Raw genomic sequence first — 20,619 nt, forward strand, 5'->3', positions numbered from 1 at the left:
GCCCCGTAATTTTCCTCTAACAGACTTAGACCTCAGTGCGTGACCCCCCCCCCCCCCCCCCCCCCCCCCCCCCCCCCCCTTCATGTGTGAGGTTGGTCCTGTGACCCAGAGGAGTCCCCCTAGCCTGAAGTCGAAAGCTCAGGAGCCAGAGTGAGCAAAGGGTCGAAATGAAAGTGATCCCCTCTCCCCAAAGGAACAGGATCATGGTTGTGTAAAACAAAACCAGTCACACAGGCTGTCTACTTGGCTTTAGGGCCAAAGGATGTCAATAGTGTAGGTTGTTTAAGTGAGACCCGTCCCCTGCTCCCCCTCCTCACATCTTTCTTTTTCCCCACTTAGTGCTTTTAAGTAGGGCTAGCTGCTGTACACCTCACAGAGAGACCACGAGATAAAGTCAAGTTAAACCCTCCTCTGATATACAAATGTCCTTCCTGGGAGAAAAACATTGCCAGATTTTCTTTTCTAAATTAGATTAGAAGGATTTGGCGTGTACAGGTCAGGGCCCCGGGCCTTTTCGGGGGCGCGCTCTGCGTTCCCGTGTTCTCCTGCACAGATCACCTTCAGAGGGGGGGTTAGGAGGTTAGCTCAACTCACCCGGCGAGGAAACGAGCTCATGTTTGTTTTGATCGTCATATCTGACCTGGACTTGACTGACATGTGCCCCCACTTTTACCGAATTTGCCAAACAATCACGTCAGTGCGCGGCTCAAAGGGGAAGCAAATGACAAATTAGATTCTAACAAGTTTTAGATGACTTGATTCTTAAGCAAACACATGAGCGTGTTTGTTAATGTCACTGAGTGTAATGGGGGGGGGGGTCTCTCTGAGCAGATGTAGCATGTTATTGAATAGAATAATATCACAATGGACATTTACCCTCCATTAGCTAGATTTAGCCCTGCTCACTACAATCCTTGATGTTAATAGCGTCGATGTGTTCCCCATCTCAACTTTAACTCATGTCATTACACAGCTGACACGTTTCCAAACTTGTTAGGCTCCCAATAATGATCCATAGGAGCAATTTGATTGTCAGGCATCATTTTCTTCAGAATGTGCCGTCGAGCAGCAGCAGCAGTTTGTTTGTTTGTTTTTGTTTGTGTGACGAGTCGATCTGTCTCCTTGTATCCTCTCGTCGTCCTCTGAGCTCGTGAATCCTCTCCAGCTCTTGCGTCTCATTATTCTCCTCCTTCGTCACTTCACTGTGGTCAAAGTTGTTGAGAGCTCCACACTGTCACTTGGAGACCGAGCTCTTATTTTTGCTCATTATGCTGAGGTAATGTTTGTTGTTTGTGCTTTTAATGCCCAATCCAGACACACTGACATCATTCCACTTCCCTTCTTTATGTGGTTTTGCCACCATTTGACCGACAATCATGGGGTTAGAAAGTGGTAGTCTTTCTTTCTTTCTTTTTTTTTTTTTTTTCTTGAGGTAAGACGGCCATTATCACTAATCCTAAATTAGATTACTTTCCAACAAAATCATCTCTCTCAAGAAGTCCAACTGTGGGGCCGACGGTTTAGAAAGTGTGGTGTGCTGTGGTGCGGCCTCTGCACATTCTAGCTCCCTTACTAAACGAGTCTCACAAAATATGATGAATGGACCAGGAAGTAATCATTAGTCGAGTAAATAGTTTTTATATAGGCCCTAGAACACCTGTTATTTTCAACAAACATACAATGACTAATGTACACGTACAGAATTTCATTATGGGGGGGGGGGGGCGTTGCTGTAGTAATTGTGGGTAGTGCACAGAGGGGCTGAGGATATTTATTGGGGCCCTTATATGAAATGTGGTAGGCTTAGAGGGAGATGGGGTCAGACAGAAGGAAGGGGGCAGGAAATGTAGGGGGGAGGGGGTCTAGATGGGGATATCTGGGGTGATTTTGGGGGGGGGGGGTCCTAGTTATTTGGAAAGCCACAAGGGAAGCCAGCTGCACTGAAGGGGGAAAGCTTTGGATCAAAGAATAGCAGCCACCCCTCGTGCGTCCCCCTCCCTCTGCTGTGACACATCCACATCTCGCCGTATCAAAGAGCAAAGCTGGCTTTCATTTAGAGGGACAGTGGTCGTTTGGCCCGCCGCGTCCTGAAACCCTTTAACAGCCAGGTGGAGAGAGAGAGAGAGCGAGAGAGAGAGTGTCCTGAACGGAGGAACCTCATAAACACACGAGCGACCGCCGAGGCTCACAACATGGGGCCCTCCTATCACTTCTAATTGACTTTTTTCATTTCAGTCCGTAAATCAAGCTTCCATTGGTAGAGATGCGTTCAAAGTGCACTCCTCGTTTACATTAACACAACATGTCGGCCGCACATTTACACTGCCGGATGCAATAAACGGCACGTCGTTTGGCTTTTGATTAGCAAACTCCATCACAGAGTCATCGAGTGTTAAATAAGAGCTATTTGGCTCCATATACATGTAATGATACAGCAGCACATTAAGTAGACGACCACCTCGAGCCAACCACCTGCACAGATTCAACGTACTGCAGTAACACTTGGACAACACTTCTCGTTTGTTCTCGTTCAACACTTCTATTTTTTTTTAATAGATTGAGGGTTTTTTTTTATGAGCTTTATGAACTTCTTTTGATCTTCAGCGTCACTTTAAGGTCAGTCTCAGCTCGGTGAAGCTTTGGTTTCCCGTTTTTTTATCAGTCAGCATGTTTACGTTTGCCCTCCATAATGTGACGAGGCCCCTCGAGCAGTCTTGACGGAAGTCCCGCGCCGTCTTCTCCACACTCACGTCCCCTCTTTCTCTCTGACAGCATGCTCGCAGACAAACTCAACATGTCTCCCGAGGAAGCCGAGCGATGGATCGTCAACCTCATCCGCAACGCCCGGCTGGATGCAAAGATAGACTCCAAACTGGTGAGACCTTTTTTTTTTTTTCTTCACTCTTAATGAGTCGGCTCATAACTCGACACATTGATTTGAATCTGTTTAAGCAGCCAGTGGTTGCAGATCGGGAACAGTGCTGGTAGTCTTGTAGCTCATGTCGCCCTTCCTCTTTCATTATTATTGAAGAGAAGATTGCCACAACTTTCAGCTTGACTGAGGACCCCCACTGTCCCTGGTGGTGATAAGACATAATGTAGCACACACACACACACACACACACACACACACTAATAATCCCATCCTGACGATGTTTATCACAGGATCAACAAATGTTCATGTCTCATAGCAGAATACACGTGGTTGGCACTGAGTGGTCGTAACAGACTCACAGTATAGATTATTTAGTATAGCTGCTAATATAGCTGTCGTTCATTTGCTGCTCCGTGTGCCCTTGAATTGCCCTCTGGGGACAGGTACCGTAAATTCCGGACTATAAGCCGCTACTTTTTTGTCACGTTTTGAACACTGCGGCTTTTACAACGATGCGGCTTATTTATGGATTTTTCTTGGGGGACAATGAGCTTCTGCTGCAAAAACATTTGACCTCGTCACATCGGATCTTAATATCAGATCTTAACACACGGAGAAATGCACATGATGCAGCTTTCAAGTTAAAGGCGATCGAGCTGGCTGTCAAAGAAGGAAATAGAGCTGCTGCACGTAAAGCCCCCCCAACCTATCCCATCCTATTCTTCTTTCTGCATCTTGTCCCATCTCCCCCATCCCATGTTCAAGCCCAGCACAGTTTAGCAGATGGCTGTTCCGTCATGAGCCCGGGTCTGCTGAAGATTTCTGCCTGTTAAAAGGAAGTTTTTTCTTGCCACGCCATGACGGATTAAGCTGGGCTCTTGTAACATAGCCATAAGTAAGGTCCTTTACCTGCTTTTTGTAAACATAACAATGAGCATGGTCTTGTTACCTGCCCTTTTGTTAATGTTAACAGACAAACAGTAAGGTCCTTTACCTGCTTTTGTAAAGTGTCTTGAGATAACGCCTGTTATGAATTGACGCTATATAAATAAAGATTGATTGATTGATTGAAAGTTGAAACTGACAGCGACATCTAAAAAGAGACTAAGGAAGTGAGTAATGAAGTCATTCTGAGGCAGTGAATGGATGGACTTTTTCTTGTGAAATGTATCACTGTAATCTTTTTCATCAGCCGTGTTACAGACACTGTTCGATAAAGGATTTCCACTAGGCTTCGTATTTGCGGATGTAGCCGGTAGCCTACGTATTTAATTAAAAGTTAAAACAACGTTTTTGTGTCACGCCTTTCTGTGTAAATCGCTTTGTTACAATGTGGACACCTGCGGCTTATAATCATGTGCGGCTTATATACAGGTGCGCTCAATAGTCCGGAATTTACGGTAGTTTTTTTTTTTTTTTTTTTTTTAATTGAATCCCACTTTTCTGAATCTTCATGTGTGAAGAGCCGCGCACACTGTTTTCCGTATTTTACACGTGAATTCACGTCCCCTTGACGACGTGCGTTTATTTCAAATTGAAGACCGCATCGTATGTTTTACACCATGATGGCGATGTAAACACAATTATTAAATGACGTCTGTTTTACGTTTGCGTCCACCGACGACTGGCGGCCCTCCAAGGGGTCCCGACCCCCACTTTGTGAATCACTGCTCTCAGGACATGTTACCGTAATATTTCACCCTCGTTCGGCTCCCCCTTCCCGAGGCATCACGTTGAACCTGCATGTTTTGGCATACACATCACAACAAGCTCTCTGTAATCAGCAAATCACAGCCCACTGGTGGAGAATGACATAGAATTATGGAGATGTTCCTGCAGTACATGTGAACGGCGAGCTGAGCAGCGTTTGCTCGGCGACGCGTCAGTAAGACGGCATTCTGAGGGTCCTCTTGGTTTTTATTGTGAACGTTTTTGTCTGTGTTTCCCTCATACTTCCAGGGCCATGTGGTCATGGGAAACAACGCCGTATCACCTTACCAGCAGGTGATTGAGAAGACCAAGAGCCTTTCGTTCCGCAGCCAAATGTTGGCCATGAATATTGAGAAAAAGCAGGCCCACAGCAACAAGGCCGAGGTGAGAAGCGCACACTGTACATCCACGCACACAAAGCAGCAGCCACACTTTGCACTGATGTACCGCTCACCCCCTCACCCCACCCCCACCCCTCCTCTCCTTACACGATCGGACTGCTAGAAGGTCAACACGAACACAGGGCAGTTCAAAGCTTTTCAAATGATCAGCCCTGAACAACAAGGCCAAAGAATGTTGATGAACAGCCATCAACAAAAGCTCTCTTTACACGAAATAAGCCAGTAAGAGCAAGTTTAACAGAGCTGACGCTTTCATCCCTCCATTGCTCTTCAAAGGCCTAATGACAAGGTAGATCTCAAACAACCATAAAACGATGCCTGAGCTCTGTGACTCAGCTCAGCAGCGTAAATAAGGTGGACCCTCACACTGGCTTTGGGTGAACATTACTCAAAGCCTGGAGTTCCCTGCACTTAGGACCCGTTGCAGATGTCTGGCTCAGGGTCCAGTCATCCCGTTTAAGTGTGTTTTTGATGTTGACCTTGTGCATGTGCGCGGTATGTAGAGCCTTCGAGCGCCGCGATTACACACAATGTCATAATCAGGCACGTCCTCTGAAGTGGGGCCTGCGAGCTGCGGGCGCACACACACACACACACACACACACACACACACGGGCCGCAGAGACCCGCCGTGCGTGTCGGAGAAGACGGATGGCTCGGTTCCCTCAGCGGGACACCTGACAGCACCAAGGCCACAAAGTTACAACAGACATGTTAATGTTCACTTTTTAACTGTGCAGCTCTTAAGAGGCTATCTTTTGAAGTGCTCAATTACCCTCCTCCCTATTGTTTGAATATCTGCAGCAGGAGTGCAGCTATAACCCTGGCCTGTAAAAAAAAAAAAAAAAAAAAAAGAAGCAGAGTAAAGCTCCCCCCCCTCTCATTAAGGAGTTTTTGTAATTAGACAAAAGAGGCTGCAAACAACTCACAGTGCACCATTACATCCTGCTGTCCTCAAGGCTACAAATCACTTACATATAGAGAACATTTACTGCCGACCATCTGGGCTGACTGCTCCGAGTCCCTGTCAACTCTCACAGCCACCCAGAGCTCACCAGCAGAACACACACACATTACACACTGCTACAAAGGGAAACGGCAGCACTTAACTGCTCGCACATGTACGTTGCTTTTTGACATTTCCCACAATCAACAACAAAACGTACTTCTGATCAGTCTACGTGATCTCGCCTGGTCTTCATCCAACGTTTCCCCTCATTGCTTTTTTTCTTTCTTTCTTTCTTTCTTCCAGACACCAAACTGGGCCGGTCAAGAAGCTGGATTTTAGTGACACAACGAAGATGGATCCGTCTTACTCATCGTCATGACTTCTTTTTTCCACACTTGTCTCGGACGCACAGTGCTGCTTTTGCACTTGGTTCAAGTCATCACCGATTCAATAAAAGTGACCAACAAAACCATTCTCACCCATGATTGCCTTATTTCTGGACATTACAAACAGTGGTTGAGGTTTGAGCGGTCAGCCCTTTTTTTCTATCAGTAATACTTGATGAAGTTTTAATGTGCACATTGAGTCACTGAGTGGGACAGTTAAGACTCCTGCGTGTGATGCGGCTCATGTGTGCAGCTGTAATGATGAATGGCTGTTTAGTCTGTCGGTTTTATGGTGTTTTAGTGGTTCGCTTCACCGTGGCAGACGTCTCGCTGAGTGGGCCGTCAGCAGGAGGGGGGGGGGGGGGGCAAAGGTGATGTACAGTGACCAGTGGTCACACACTCTGCCAGTCATCCTTCCAATCCGAGGACATGAGGGAGCCATAAAGAACCATTAGCCAGACGGACACAATCTTTTTTTAATGTTCCACCCCGCCCCCGCTGCTCTCTGCCTTCGACCTTCTCATAACTCAGTCGTCTGCCTCCGTCCCACCTGCCTCATCTCAGCTCTTCATTCCTTCGCAAGTAATTCAACTTCATGTGTGTTATATTCAAATACACTCGGTTATTTGGCCAATTCAGAAGTCGGGAAAGTGCAAAGAGGGGTCTCATGGACGAATAGACTCTTAAAACAGAACGCTTATCTTCTATCCAGGACAATAATATAGAACTTCTCTCTCTGGTTTCAGCTCAACTGAAGCTCCAGTCATAAATATATTTTAGGAGGGAAAGAAGCTCTGCCCTGTGCTGCTGCCGGATGTCCGTCATTACAGTTCGGCACGCAGGTGTAATTTATGCACCTACTCCGGACCCACAGACGGAGAGCGTGAAGGTCCCCATCTTTCAGCACTGCTCTGTTTTTGTTTCCATTTGTTTTGTTTGAGCCTACAATAAGTCAGCCGCCGCTGCCAACCGCAGCCCTTCAAGCTGGTTACTGCAACGTGTCTGAATGGTTGACCTCACCGAATGTGTTTTTCAGGAAGAAAACCCGATGTGTTTGTTTTAAAAAAGGAAGAAAAAAAAAAAAAGAGATGAAATCAAACCTAGGTGTTGATTTAATGTTGCTGAGACTTTGGTCTCCATCACTTTAGGTTCCTTCAACATTAAAGTCAAAAACACTCAAGCGTTAAAGTTCGGAAACAAAAACATCCCATGCAATTACACATTTAGGAAAAATAAGAAACAAATTTGGCAGACCTGCTTGTGTCCATCTGGCTTTTAGGAGGAACTTCCTGGGAAGCTAGGTTTTTAAGAGCCTTTAAAGAGAAGCATAAATGTACCCTTTATTTTACAATCATATCTTTTAGAGAACCTAAAAGGACTTCATTACATGCTTTCACTTTGAGAACTTCAAAATCCATTCAAGCCAATTTGATTTGCACGTTAATATGGAATATTTATTAGTTTAAACAAAGCAGTTTAAAAATGGTCTCACCTGTCGGCCGTGTGTTTGAAAGATGTCACAGTTTTCATTAGCAGATGGAGATTTACAACTTCAGGTCACACACCCTATAAAAAAAGTCCATTTATTGAAGTTCATATTTGGGGTCAAGCTCCGGAGCAGCTACTGAACTGACCCTTAAGGTCATTTTTCCGACTGTGTAGCGACAGTTAAAGTGTATTTGTACATGTGGATTGTCATTGTGTTCTGTTTCCAAATGTCATTTCAGAGTATTTCAGGACCTTGATATTTGTCTCATTCCAGCTACAAACGGGAAGTTTCTAAGTTTAACTTTCTCAGCATGCCTCACTCTCTGACATTTAGATGATCCTGACTTCAATGTCCACTGTGGCCTGGAACATTTCTTCTGACTTTCTACCTTAGCAAAAGCATGACATCAGCCCACACTGAAGAGTGTCCAGTCTGGACCTGTGATCCACACAGAGGGTAGAGCAGATTCCTTCATTGCTGTTATGGCACTGAGGGCTCCTAGCCAAGAATCCAAATGCTGACGTCACCTCACTTATGTGCAATGCAAAGAGAAAAAGGAGGGAGGGGAAGAGGAGAGGAGGGATGGCGAGAATAAAGTGATTGGTTTACCGGCTCTCTTCTCCATGACACATCATGAAAATAAAAGTGCCAGAGGCCTAAATTATCACATTCACCTTAACCGTGCACTTTCTCATGTTGTTTTAGAGAGGATTCCAAACCAGCAGCACAGCCTGCGGCTAACAGCCCTCCCGACCACAATGTCTGTCATTGCTCTTTGGATAAATAAATAAACAAAGTCAGGACAAAGGTCACTATAGGTTTTGGCAAGGAAACAACCATGAATCCTCCTTTTTCTGGAGAGGTTTTCCCCCCACAGACTTGTCTATCACTCGCAGTGACACAATGGAAACTTGTACTTTGTCTGAGTGAGGGAACGCTTCCCTGCTTGAGGGTCGGTGTCACTTGTTAATTTAAAGGTTTGTCTGGGAATGAAAGAATAAAAACCATTATGCAAATGTGAGAAGAGGAAGTTTATTTATTAATTATTTAAGACATACTGTCATGGTGTTCTTGCCTGTACAAGGCTATACCAGGTATGTGTTATGACTTCACATTAGTTTGACGGGTGCAGAAAAAAAAAATGTCTTCACATGGGAATAATTTCCTCAAATAAATAAAAGATTAAGTGCCACACCTAGTGGCAGAAGGGGGTAGAGCATTCACAAGTTTCAATCAGGATGTGGAGTAGCGGTTAAGTGTGATAAAAACAGCCCGAAAAGTGTGTGTACTGTTGTTTCAGCCCTTTATATTCATCCACATATTCTTTTCGTGGACCCTGACTTTTTTTATACTCCCCTAACGCTGCTGCCACACTTCGTCTCGGCTCTGTAATTGTAATTGACGTGCAGTGCGCGTTTGAATGTCAGTGAGGCGTGGATGGGTGCCAGCAGCTCAAAGGGGGAAGTTGGTTCAGACTGAAGGAAAATCTCTGCCTCCATTGAACATCTCATGTGTTTCTGTTGATGAGGTCGCGCGGGTCAGCATGAAAGGCCCGAGTCTTTAAAACCCTTGAACTTATTGACTGATTTATAGGCTACATGCTCCACAATTACAGCCTCAACAACGATTATCATTCATTTCAGAGTAGCGAGGGGAAGGGGTGCGCAATATAAGAGGCGTGATGAGATGGTTGACTTGCAGGCCCGCCTCATTCTGCACATCATGCAGATCATTTCCTTTTTTTGGTGAACCTCTAATTATTAAATAGTTGTCATCAGTGCAAGAAAGCCTAACCAAGATAGTAAGACTGACTATGTTGTAATTACCGTTTCAATTTGAGTCATCAAACTTTAATTTCAAACTCATGAAGAAATATATTATGTATGGGGACATTAGTAAAATCTTTGATGATATAATGGACATGTAACTGATTGATTTGTTGCTGAATACATCGAATAATCTGAGAGTTGGACGAGTAGAATCAATGTTGCACACAAGCTACAGTCCCATATCCTCTGCAAAAAACCCCCAATAAGTCCTTTCCTGTTTTCAGCTTTCACGCTAGGACCCAGAGGCAGCCTCGTAGCGGCCAGTGTGGGTGAGTACGCGGGGGTTGAGGGGAGGTGGGGGGAGACTACGCTGAATGTCATCCTCAACATCTTAAATAAGAACAAAACACAAAACTAGAAACCTCGACACGTGACATCGTCTCAGCGCTATATGAGGAAAAAGGCAGCAAGCATCAGGACCAGTCCAGAGTCAGTCAACCTCGGCAGCGCGCAAAACGCACACACTCACTCACCGGCTCTTTTTTCCGCTGTATATCAAGCAACACATGTGAGATTCTGCGGGTATACAGGACACGGGCAGCGCGAGCTTGAGAGAGGAAGCGCCGATAAACGGAATCTAAACTTCTACTAAGAAGAGGAAAGGAACCCAACACCCTCGACTCACCGCGACATCCTTTTATTTCCTACTCCGAGAACCTCTGCTCTCTTCTGGAGACAACAGCTCCTCAACCAAAGAGGGATGCTGCATGTTCCCAAGCCGCACTTGCACTCAGACGGAACCTAAAAAGTTGACCGGAGCGGAATTACACTTCATCTGAGCAAGGTATACACCGACACGTTATTTCACGGAGCGTATGGGCGACTATTACGCACGGTTGCGCTTGTTTTTGGAGGGGGCGTTTGAGCTGTACGCATAGCCTTTGCATCCTGATTGTTCTACCACATTTACACACAGAAGAGCTGGGCATATTTTGTTTTGATCCCCTTTTATCACTCCCAAGCATCATTGTTAAGTAAGGTGTTGATTTCATTACAGTTATCACAGTAATCTCCTTTGTCATTCTTCCCGCAGCGCACCAAAACGGACACTTTTAGTGACTGGAGGATCCGCGCGCTTCATAAAATGATTCCTATCGGCGACGTGATAACATGTCGCATCTCGTCTGGTGTTTGACACGTTTGAAGAGTGAGTAAAGAAACTGGAGGAGGACATAACCAAGTCAGATAATTCATCCTGAGCCCCGCTGTTACCTTTTTACTGGAGTCCGAACAACAGATCGCCGTCCAGATGCAGTTTCGACTCTTCTCCTTTGCCCTGATCGTATTGAACTGTATGGAGTACAGCAACTGTCAGGCGCCTTCGCACCGCTGGAGGAGAAACAAAAGAGGTAACACGATGTTTCAGTCTACAGGTCTAAGAGAAGCTTCAGTGTTCGGGGAGTTAGTATGGGTCACGGGAGGCAACGGCAACAGCCCCAAACAGGGTTTCTCGCACATTTCAAGTCCGCTTTTTAACCTTTGTCATTTCTGTGCATACATTATCTATATGTGTCCATACATCACAACGCGCACAACGCAGGCGGAAGTCTGAATAATCCAATAATAACTCTCTTAGTTTGATTAGTATGTGTTCAATTTTGAAAGTTCTCGTGCAACACATTTTCATTCAGACTAGTTTAAGAAATATATACTGAAAGAATATTTGAATTCAAACCACAAATCAGTCTTTTATCTTCTAAAGTATCAAATGGACATCTTGTAAAAACTTGTTTTCAGTATTGTGTAACTATTTAAAAGCCGGTAGCTGATGCGTAAAATTTGCGCAAAATTGGCCACGCGTGTGGCTTTACAAAATTAACAAAAAAAATGTTGCGTCAGTGTATTGGCTAATAGTGTTTAAACCACGCTGTCAGGCGGACTGTTACCGCTACTTCCACACAACGCTGTGGCCCCAACAAAGGGTTCCCTATATTATTTACATGTGAAACTGGTTAAAAAAAAAAAAAAAAAAAAGCTGCTGGCGCGTATCGTCTATAGAGAGCTCGCGGCTTATATGAGGGTAGGGGGTCGTATTGTGGGAGTTATTTAATGAATAGATACGGAATCCCCTTCCTCTGACTTATGAATTGCACATCTCCACTCCAGCCCCCTAAGCTGGTTTTAATTGATCGCATAACCACTTTGAACAGTTGGTAGGAAACCCGCATAACAATCGCTCAGCGGAGGTGCAGGGGTTGAGGAGGGGATCAGCCCCTTTGTAAATACTACTCTATACACTGAATGAATGAGGAGACAGTGGGATTAGGAAAGTAACCCCCGTCGAGTATTCCTCAGACCTGTGACATAACACACCACAGCGATCCTGAGGGTGACCATATAGGAGGCTCTCTCCAGCCAGGTCGCGCAAATGGACCCTCTAATGGTCTTAAAGGCAGATCTGAAACGTCGTCCCTAGTGTGGCAGAAGGCTACAGTAGAAAAAAAAGTCATTTAAAGTCAGAGTGGGGGTCTTGTAAATTGTACGGCAATCACAGATTTAATCATATGCGCTGCATGCCAGGGGGAACCTCCACACTCTGCAAGCCCTCCACTGCCCATCTGCAAATAATCAGGCAATCACTGCAGGGTACTGGCACACACACGTTTTTCAGCTCCTCCGTGTGTTTCTTTCTCTGAGGACTGTGTGATCTTAGATAGTAGGGGATGGAATGCAATTTTCTTGGTATGATCAATGTTTTTTTCTTGTTGGAACTGCTTCAATCCGGAGGGTATTTTGGACGGTCCAGCAGTAGACCCAGTGTTAGCAGTTGTCCCAAGGTGCGTCTGTATGTGTTGTGTTTGTGAAGACTAGAGGTGGAAAGTTGGAAAAAGAGAGAGAGAGAGGGGGGGGGGGGGGGGGGGGGGGGGGGGTAGATCAGATCAGGAGGTTAACTTACACATTTGACCTTAAGAACAGCTTTAGGCTGAGTACTATAAGCTACACATTGTTACAGCCAGTGTAACAGCCGGATGTTACACTTGTCAAACTAATCCCATGTAAATGTGTACAGGTTTTTACCTTACAGTTGTGCTGGGAGTGATAAAGTGTGTGTATGTGTGTTTGGGGTGGGGGGCAATGGTCCTTTGGGCCAAAAGTGCCATTCTTGCAAGTGGTGGCAGTCAGCCAAGTTTTCGGTATTTGCTTCCTTCCTTTATTTATCACGGTTATATTGAAAGAAGCATGTGTAAGAGATCATCGTCCAATAGGCCCAGAAATGCTTGAATATTTTTCTAGCCCTCAAGGTTCCTGTGACAGCTTTATACACAGCCGCTCTGGCATGCACAGAGAGCAGTTCAAACTGTTCAGGAGTGTTGAGACCCAGACATGTTCAAACCTCGATTTGGCCACTCTCCGCTCCGCAGTCGTAACAAAACACATAATTCAACAAATGCGTTTTTCATTGTTTTACATGCATGTAAAAAAAAAAGAAAAAGAGTTCTGCCATTAAAATACAGCGCGCGTGTAGCCACATAACCGAGTGAGGTGTAAGGGATTGAGATGCCATTATAATTAGGGGATGTCAAGGAGAAAAACAGCCATTGCTTATGACTCAAGTCTCCTAAAATGTACGAGTGGAGGCAAGATTGGGATCTTAGTGTGGTTTCTGGGCTGATCTTGTCTTGCTCCCTCACTGCATGGCAAGACCCAACCTTCCATTTGGCTGCGGTAGCCGTACATATGCATTATTTTCATGTAAAACAGATGACAAAACATATTACATTTACACCTCCATACCCATATATCCTGTCCAAGATGCCAATGAGCCTTTCTATGATATCATTGCTCGACACAAGGGTATAACTTTTCATTTTTATTCTCTGGCTAATGATGCCACCTGCTGACTACATAAAATCAGGCTGGACTACCAAAGCAGCCTGGAGGAACAGAGGCACACAGTGGGCCCCTAAGAAGTTTAAACAGGTAATGAATGGGTAATAACAGGCAAAAGTGGTGAAAAGTTGCCATCTGATACGGTTAACCCTCCATGTGTACGCTCAGAAATCCCCAATTTGAATTCCCAGCAGGCTGCTGGGATGGTTCAGCTCATATTCAACTGTGTAATCTGTAACTTTAACAGTGTTCCCAGATGTTTTGAAGGACAAACGTGATTGGATGAAACCAGTGCAGCATATGAAGTTGGAGGGAGTGAGGTCAGAGATGCAGAGCTGTTGTGCAGTCGGTGACAGTCAGCAGCAGGGGTGTGTGTGGACAGTTTTTGATGCAAACATACCCCCCCCCCAAAAAAAAAGATTATCCCCTTCTTTCAGCAAACAAGTTTTATCCTCAAACATTGACTTTTCTGAGTCACTTTCAACAGAAATAACGTGATTTGGCAAATATTTAACACTTAGATGTACGGTAGTTTTTGATGGTATACATTTGAGAATCAGAGCATCTTGTGTGCACATGAGCATTCAAACAGTTGCCTCTCTTTTTGAGCCCGGGGAAATCAGGCCTCTGTGTGCTGAAAGCTCACACACAAAATCCCAGGTTTGTGGGTGTAAGTGTTAATGTTGGAACCAAGTACTTCAGTGCAATATAATACGTTGATTAAGTGCCTAGTGAGTAGAGGGAATGCTCCAAGAGGCTGCTTTTACACAAGCCTTGCCACTCTTGCCTTTGGAAAAAGTGAAAAAGCCCTGCAGATGGCACGTCCGTTAACAAGGCCTTCTCACATGATGCCACTCTAATCCAGGTGATGTGAGCCCTGCTTCCTGACTTTATTTTATTTATGGACATGAAACACCAGCTTGGTCACTTGGAGGAAATGTTGAAAAGCCTGACATTTGACAGCTTGGAAAAACAACAGCAGCCGCAGATGCCCCCCCCCCCCCCCCCCCCCCCTGTTCTCGTCATCCTCTGGGTCGGTGCTGCTTGAGGAGAGGTGGGGGCTTTTTAGGGGATGAGGAAGGCGCATTTAAGCAGATCAGCTGGAAACGGCTGAATGTGAGCAGCATCACCTGAGAGGGATTACAGCAAGCCGAGTCTTGACCTGAGCTGGAGCTTCGGCGTCAAGGAACAGAGCTCTGTCTTTTCTCTCCCAGGCCCCATCAGCCAAGCCTCGATGAGTGAAAACCTGTGTGTGTGTGTGTGTGTGTGTGTGTGTGTGTGTGTGTGTGTGTGTGAGAAAGAGAGAAGAAGAAGGGAGATTTACAGATACATAACAGGTGCATGTTGCTGATGCTCTCATCAAGACATCAAGTGCAGAATGACACATGCTCCCCCTCCAGCCTCACCCGCCCACAAGTCTTCCACCAATCATGTCCACGGTCTGTCTCGGGGATTATCATGGCCATTAAGGACAATGATTCACTTATGCGCTGTATTGATAAATCACATTAGTCTGACCCAGCCTCCGAACTCTGTCGAAAGACTAGCTCCTTGTTTGACCTACTAACCCATGCATGTCGATCCTGGCCTGTAGCGCAGCTCCTTCTCCGAGTCACAGCGGTATCAGATGAAGCCAGTGAAAGGCTCCTCAGTGCGCTCATGCCATGCTACACTGCCGAAAAAGCTCAGCAGAGGAAAAAACATGCAGTGGCATGAACTTTCTTGAGGGAGAGAGGCACAGAGAGAGAGATTCTTTTTGAGACCACGTGACAGAGTAGGGATGATCCGATTCACTCTTTCTCACTTTTCCCCTTGGAAAAAACCCCCCCAACTAATTTCCCATCTTTCCTGTATCTGAAAATGCAATCAATCCTAATCAGTCTAATAGTCTAGATTATCCTTCATGTGGTGGGCTGTGAATTGAAGGAGCAGTGTCAGTGAGATGAGATATCCATTCATCCATCAACTCTTTGGTTTTTGCTCCATTTCTATTTCACATGGACGCAATGCTTCTGCTTTTTTTTTTTTTGTCACAACTAGCATTCAATTTAAGTATATGTTGTCCCTTAGTTTCCTTTTTTCATCCTTGAATACACCAGGAGATCCTCTCCTATCCTCAGTGATAATAAGAGTCATCAAAGGTTTACATTCGTTGTTAAAGTTATATGCCAGTAGATGATTTTTTTTTTCTCAGGTACATTTTTTACCACACTGTAAACTTCTTTTTTTTTTTTTTCCGGAAATTTGAACGAAAACATACTCATTGTGTAAAATCTACTAATACAATCCATATTTCCCTACAGTGATTACTCCAGGCGATAGTCAAAAACGTCAGTGTCCCTCCAGAGTGTGAGGGTGATTTTGTACCCCTTAGCCCCTTCCTTCAATTGCACACTTCCCCAAAGCAATTACACCTTAATACGTTTCCTTATAAAGCTACTAAATGTGACCAGCCAATTTGGTCCGATTCTCTCAAGTTTATTAGGCTGTAAAAGTCTAATGTGGGAATCATTTGTAAGTGCTACACATAAAACAACAACACAAAAGGAGTATTTTTTGAAAAAATGACTCATACAAGGGCTTCACAGGTAGGAGAGCTGCCCAGAGCCGGAGATGGAGCCCCTCAGGCTTACACTGAAATGCACTTCCAGACTACTTATTTCTCACATTACTAATACACACCTCAATGAAGAGCTGTTTAGAGGTAATGACGTAGATACAACAGGCATTCATTGTGTTTTTTCCCTAATGAATGTATCCACTGGAATAGTTAAAAACTGACAATTTCCACTTTGATTTACAATGTAAAGTAAATCAACTTTTGAGGAAAATACATGGTGCCAGAGGCTAACTATTTTAGCTTTGCACAGAAAGAAGTGGGGGACTGCTATACTAGCTCTGTGACTTTTTAGCGCCGCCTCACGTCTTGGCCAACAAGTTGTGCTAGAACACACTGCAAAGGCTACAGCCGACCACCACGTACGTCCTGCACATGCGGAACTAACGCTTCATGCCAGCAGGCAGCGGTAGTCTGCTTATGATGTTAGAAGATCATTTTCTCTCCACCGTTGGCCACCACTCTACACCATATTATCGGAAGCCTACTACTGCCTAGAATCATGTCTGATAAAAAGTTGACAATAGCACCGCCCTTGGTCTTTTATTGGAAAAAGGAAAGAAGAGGCGAAGGCGGCAAATAAGGAGAAACCACATTAAATTGGTGAAAGCGTGGATATTTCAGAGGCAGGGGGGGTTAAGGGGCTTTCTCAAACCTGGGACGTGAGCTGGAGATAAATGAAACCTCCGAACAACCAATCACAGCGATTCGTCTCACTGACCGCCAACACTGATTCAACATGTCAAATCAGCCCCCAAAAAAAGGCAGTAGGGGCAGAAAGGTAGCGACAGAGGCAAACAAGGGCGACTGCTCTCCAACTCGGACAGATGGCAGAGGATCTCCTTAGTGTGTCAGGGCCTTTAGGTGCCAACAATCACACCGGTCAGTAACTGGTTGGGTGATATAAACATCATTAGTTTCAGCTCACCCTCTTACTCAAAGTGATCTTTCCTGAATGTTAAGTGCTGTGTTCACGAATCAGCTCACCAGACTTCACAAGGAAATTTTACTTTGGGGCTTGCAGGGAAATTCAGTTAAAAGTCAGGGTGAAAAATAAATGGCTGTTTGTGATCGCACAAGCAATACACCTTCCAATGACTCAGGAAATCTTCAGGAGTTTGGTGCATGTGTGAAAATACCAACGATTGCAAAGCATATTTACCAGTCTATAAAATTGATGCCACATTCCCTTAATGTGTAGAAGAGCCCTTTATAAGGTACCCAAGAGTCCTTGGGAGGGTCCTTAATGTATAGTGTGTATAGAATAGGCAAAACACTGTGTGCAAACATTTTCCATGTTATGTGTGCTCTTCTGTGTGTGTGCCGTCGGTGATCTACTTTGCATCGATCTGTAAAGCCTGGAAACCTGAAACTTCAGGAGGCCCCTTGAGAAAATACACTAACCTGTGCAGAAAACACAAACACACTGACTCTAGCTTGACACTGAATTCTGTGTGCATCAATGCCTGTTCTAATGGCTTCAACCTCTACAACATCTAGACATAGGGATCCGATCGCTGCCCCTTGTGCCCACCCTGTAACACCCGACAAAGGAAAAAAGACCCCCCCCCCCTCTCCCCCTCCCTGCTTTTATGGGACCTCTAATTATACTTACACGCCACATCAAAATAAGCTCAGCATGCAGTGCCTTTGGTATGGAGAGGAAGTGAGCTGGTCAGATCCAATAAAGGCTCTCTTTGCAGAGCTCGCCTGTAATTTGGCGGTTGAAGTTTTGACGTGGGAGAGGTACAGGTAAAGGTGCAGCTGCCCCCTCTGATGCCTACTTGTTGTCTGTGGCACTGGATCTAAACAGTGATTGGAGTTTCAGTGACTCTTTAAAGTAAACTGGATATGCATCAGTCATTTAAAAATAGCATTTTTTGCCTTTTTTTTTGCCAGCACGGTGTGATGTAGAAAAATTGCAGCCCCAGCGTTGATGTTTAAGCCAGGGACCTACCTCTGTTAAGGTTTTGATATGATTTGATGATATGATATGATGAATAGAGTGTGGTTAATGACATTAACCCAGAACCTTTTGACTACATGAAGTCTCACCCTTGGCTTGGACTAATTGGGACAGGATCTTTGAATGCTACCGAAGGTAAACCTTACGCTGGATTTTTTGTTTTCTCGGGCATGGAGGTTTGTTGAGACTGGCTTTTGTTCATATCTCATAATTCTCAGGCCTTGTGGTGTGAGAAGAGGAAGGCCTCATGGCTGCCTGCGGAGTGCAGAAGCACCCAGTGTGTTTTTAATCAAGAACAAGGCTGGGAGTCATTACTGGGCCTCAGTGTTGGCCTCATTGTCTCTCTAACTCCCTCTGTGGAGAGAGGAGGACAGGGAGTGAGGGGGAAAAAAACAGTGAGGGCAACATAGCGTGCATGTCAGCTGTAAAGAGGTCTTAAAGGGTCATACTCTAAAGATTTATGTGGTCAGAATGGAAGAGGTAGAGAAAAGAAAAGTTACTTGGAAGTGAAGATGCACAGAGCAGTGGAGATGTGATTGAAGGAGATACATACTGTATCTGCCTGTAACAAGAGTATGTAAGTAAGTGTTTTTTTTCACGTATTAAAGCAACAGTGACTTACATTTAGATTTAGGGCAGAAGAGTGTATTACTTTAATTCTGAAAAACATAAATCATATTAATTCGTACCTCTCTTAATCAGCGTTGTTTACTTCTGTCCAGACAATTCTTGCTGGTTTGTGCCTGAAGTGTAAAGCGAGCAGCTATTTTTCCCCATGAGTGTCGCTGAACAAGTGTCAACTGTTTTGAAAAATGAAGTACACAAACCGGTTTTCTACTTTTGTCCTAATTGTCTTTTCCCCATTTTACTACTTTAACTCCTGTAATAGCTTCCCCTCACAAGCCACAGAGTGCAAACACCAGGTGGGATGTTGGCCTGTTTTGTCCTACTTTAATCTTTAAAGTAACAGCTCTTCCTGTTACACTTCTTTAAACTTACATCAACTGAATTCATGGCCACTTGGGGGCAGTTTAAACAAACTAATTCATCACATTGACATAAAACCATCCCATGAATAGCATGGTGCATTTTAACAATTCATTTGAAGGTGTGTCTCTTGCCAGGTTGTAACTGTACTTAAAATTATGTGCCCTCCTTTTAGATGGGATCTATACTCCCATGACTCCTGCGAGTGGTGAGACCAAAAAGTTATGTTGTGTTCCACAAAACCAAAACAATGAGCCTGAAAGATGCTCAAAAGTGCAGAAGTTTAGCCAAACTGAAGGCACAATAAATAAGTATTGTGGATTAACCACCGTCAATGACGCCTTCCACATATTAATTATCCCAAGTTTAAAGGTTATAACATCATACATGATTGCACATGTTTAGGCCTGAACACTGAAAAAAAAAAAGTTTGATTTTTTTTTTGTTTTGGTTTTGAAAAAAAAAAAAAGTTTGATTTTTTTTTTTACTACAAGCAGACTTTAATTGCCAACCTGTTGCTGCTGCTCACAATCAGCCTTTTGTGGGCGGAGTCAACATCTTGTCAATCCAATTACAATGTACAGTTTGCTCTGCGATTGCATTTGGGTTGCAAAAGACAAATATAGATGAGTGAGAAATTCAAGGACAAACCTGAATAAGTGCGTTAAGAATAAAAAAAACTGTTTTTGTGGGTTTACAAAAACTTTTGAAGACAATTAAAATATTGTGAATCATAAACCATACACTTCATCAACTAAGCAAGAAGCTTCTTTATCCTTTACTCACTTCAAGCTTTGGCTTTCAGGTAAATTGTTAGGTTTTTATTTGACACTTTATACCGCTAGATTGGATAATTCTTTCTCTACGCCTGCCAATGAATGCACCACCTGAGTTGTTGAAGCTCAATGATGATCGCCCATCAACAGGGATTTGGTTTGGAAGATGGAGCCTACTACAGGCTGCTTTTATGTACGATCAGTCAATCTCAGACCAATACATATCCATGATTTAATATCAGTGTATAAAAGCAGTTGACCTGAATTTGATAAAGGCCTTCTTATAGGTGTTACTTAGTGTTCCTCCTAGCCAAGATGTGTCTCCACAACTGTGCTGAACATCCACCAGCATGGGCCCAGCCTTGTTCGCTGTAATACTGTGCAGTGGTTGTGGTCTTTGTTTCTCTTTTTGTCCATGTTGACTAAACCGGACAGTGTTTCTGCACTTTGCTCTGGATGCACGCCATGAAGTCTCAGGACACAGATCCACACAAACATACACTCACAAACACAGACACAGACACAGACACACACACACACACACACACACACAAAGAAAGTGTAAAAAGAGAGAGTGTGGCATTCTAATTTTGGGGGAAAATGTGTACGCTTTGTTGTAATTTTAACACAGCACATATTTATGTCGGGCTTTGTCAAAGGAGAACATCAATTGTGGTGCCTTGGTTTTGACTTTCTTTCTCCGGGTTTCTCACTAATCCTGTTTCAGGGTTTAGACAATGGAATGAGGCTGCGGTAGGGAAAGATGCTTGACAGAAAAGTATAAAGATTTAGAAGAAAAAGAA

General features: G+C 44.3%; 2 protein-coding genes across 3 annotated transcripts in view; both read left to right on the top strand.

The window, feature by feature from the left end:
- eif3ea (eukaryotic translation initiation factor 3, subunit E, a) overlaps nucleotides 1-6,407 on the top strand; it is a 29,102-nt gene extending 22,695 nt beyond the window's left edge. The window contains exons 11-13 of the mRNA XM_079345113.1: nucleotides 2,773-2,875; nucleotides 4,835-4,969; nucleotides 6,239-6,407. Of these exons, the coding sequence (XP_079201239.1) occupies nucleotides 2,773-2,875; nucleotides 4,835-4,969; nucleotides 6,239-6,274 (274 nt within the window). The 3' untranslated portion in view covers nucleotides 6,275-6,407. The remainder of the gene's footprint in view (nucleotides 1-2,772; nucleotides 2,876-4,834; nucleotides 4,970-6,238) is intronic.
- A 3,589-nt stretch (nucleotides 6,408-9,996) lies between these two features.
- rspo2 (R-spondin 2) overlaps nucleotides 9,997-20,619 on the top strand; it is a 58,589-nt gene continuing 47,966 nt past the window's right edge. The window contains exons 1-2 of one of the 2 annotated variants that reach the window (XM_079344430.1): nucleotides 9,997-10,423; nucleotides 10,673-10,988. In XM_079344430.1, coding sequence (XP_079200556.1) covers nucleotides 10,889-10,988 — 100 coding nt within the window. In that variant the 5' untranslated portion in view covers nucleotides 9,997-10,423; nucleotides 10,673-10,888. Of the gene's footprint in view, nucleotides 10,989-20,619 lie in introns of both variants that reach the window. The other variant, XM_079344429.1, reaches the window with a different exon arrangement.

The sequence above is a fragment of the Symphodus melops genome, assembly GCF_947650265.1.
Source record: "Symphodus melops genome assembly, chromosome: 5".
In the NCBI taxonomy this organism is placed as follows: domain Eukaryota; kingdom Metazoa; phylum Chordata; class Actinopteri; order Labriformes; family Labridae; genus Symphodus; species Symphodus melops.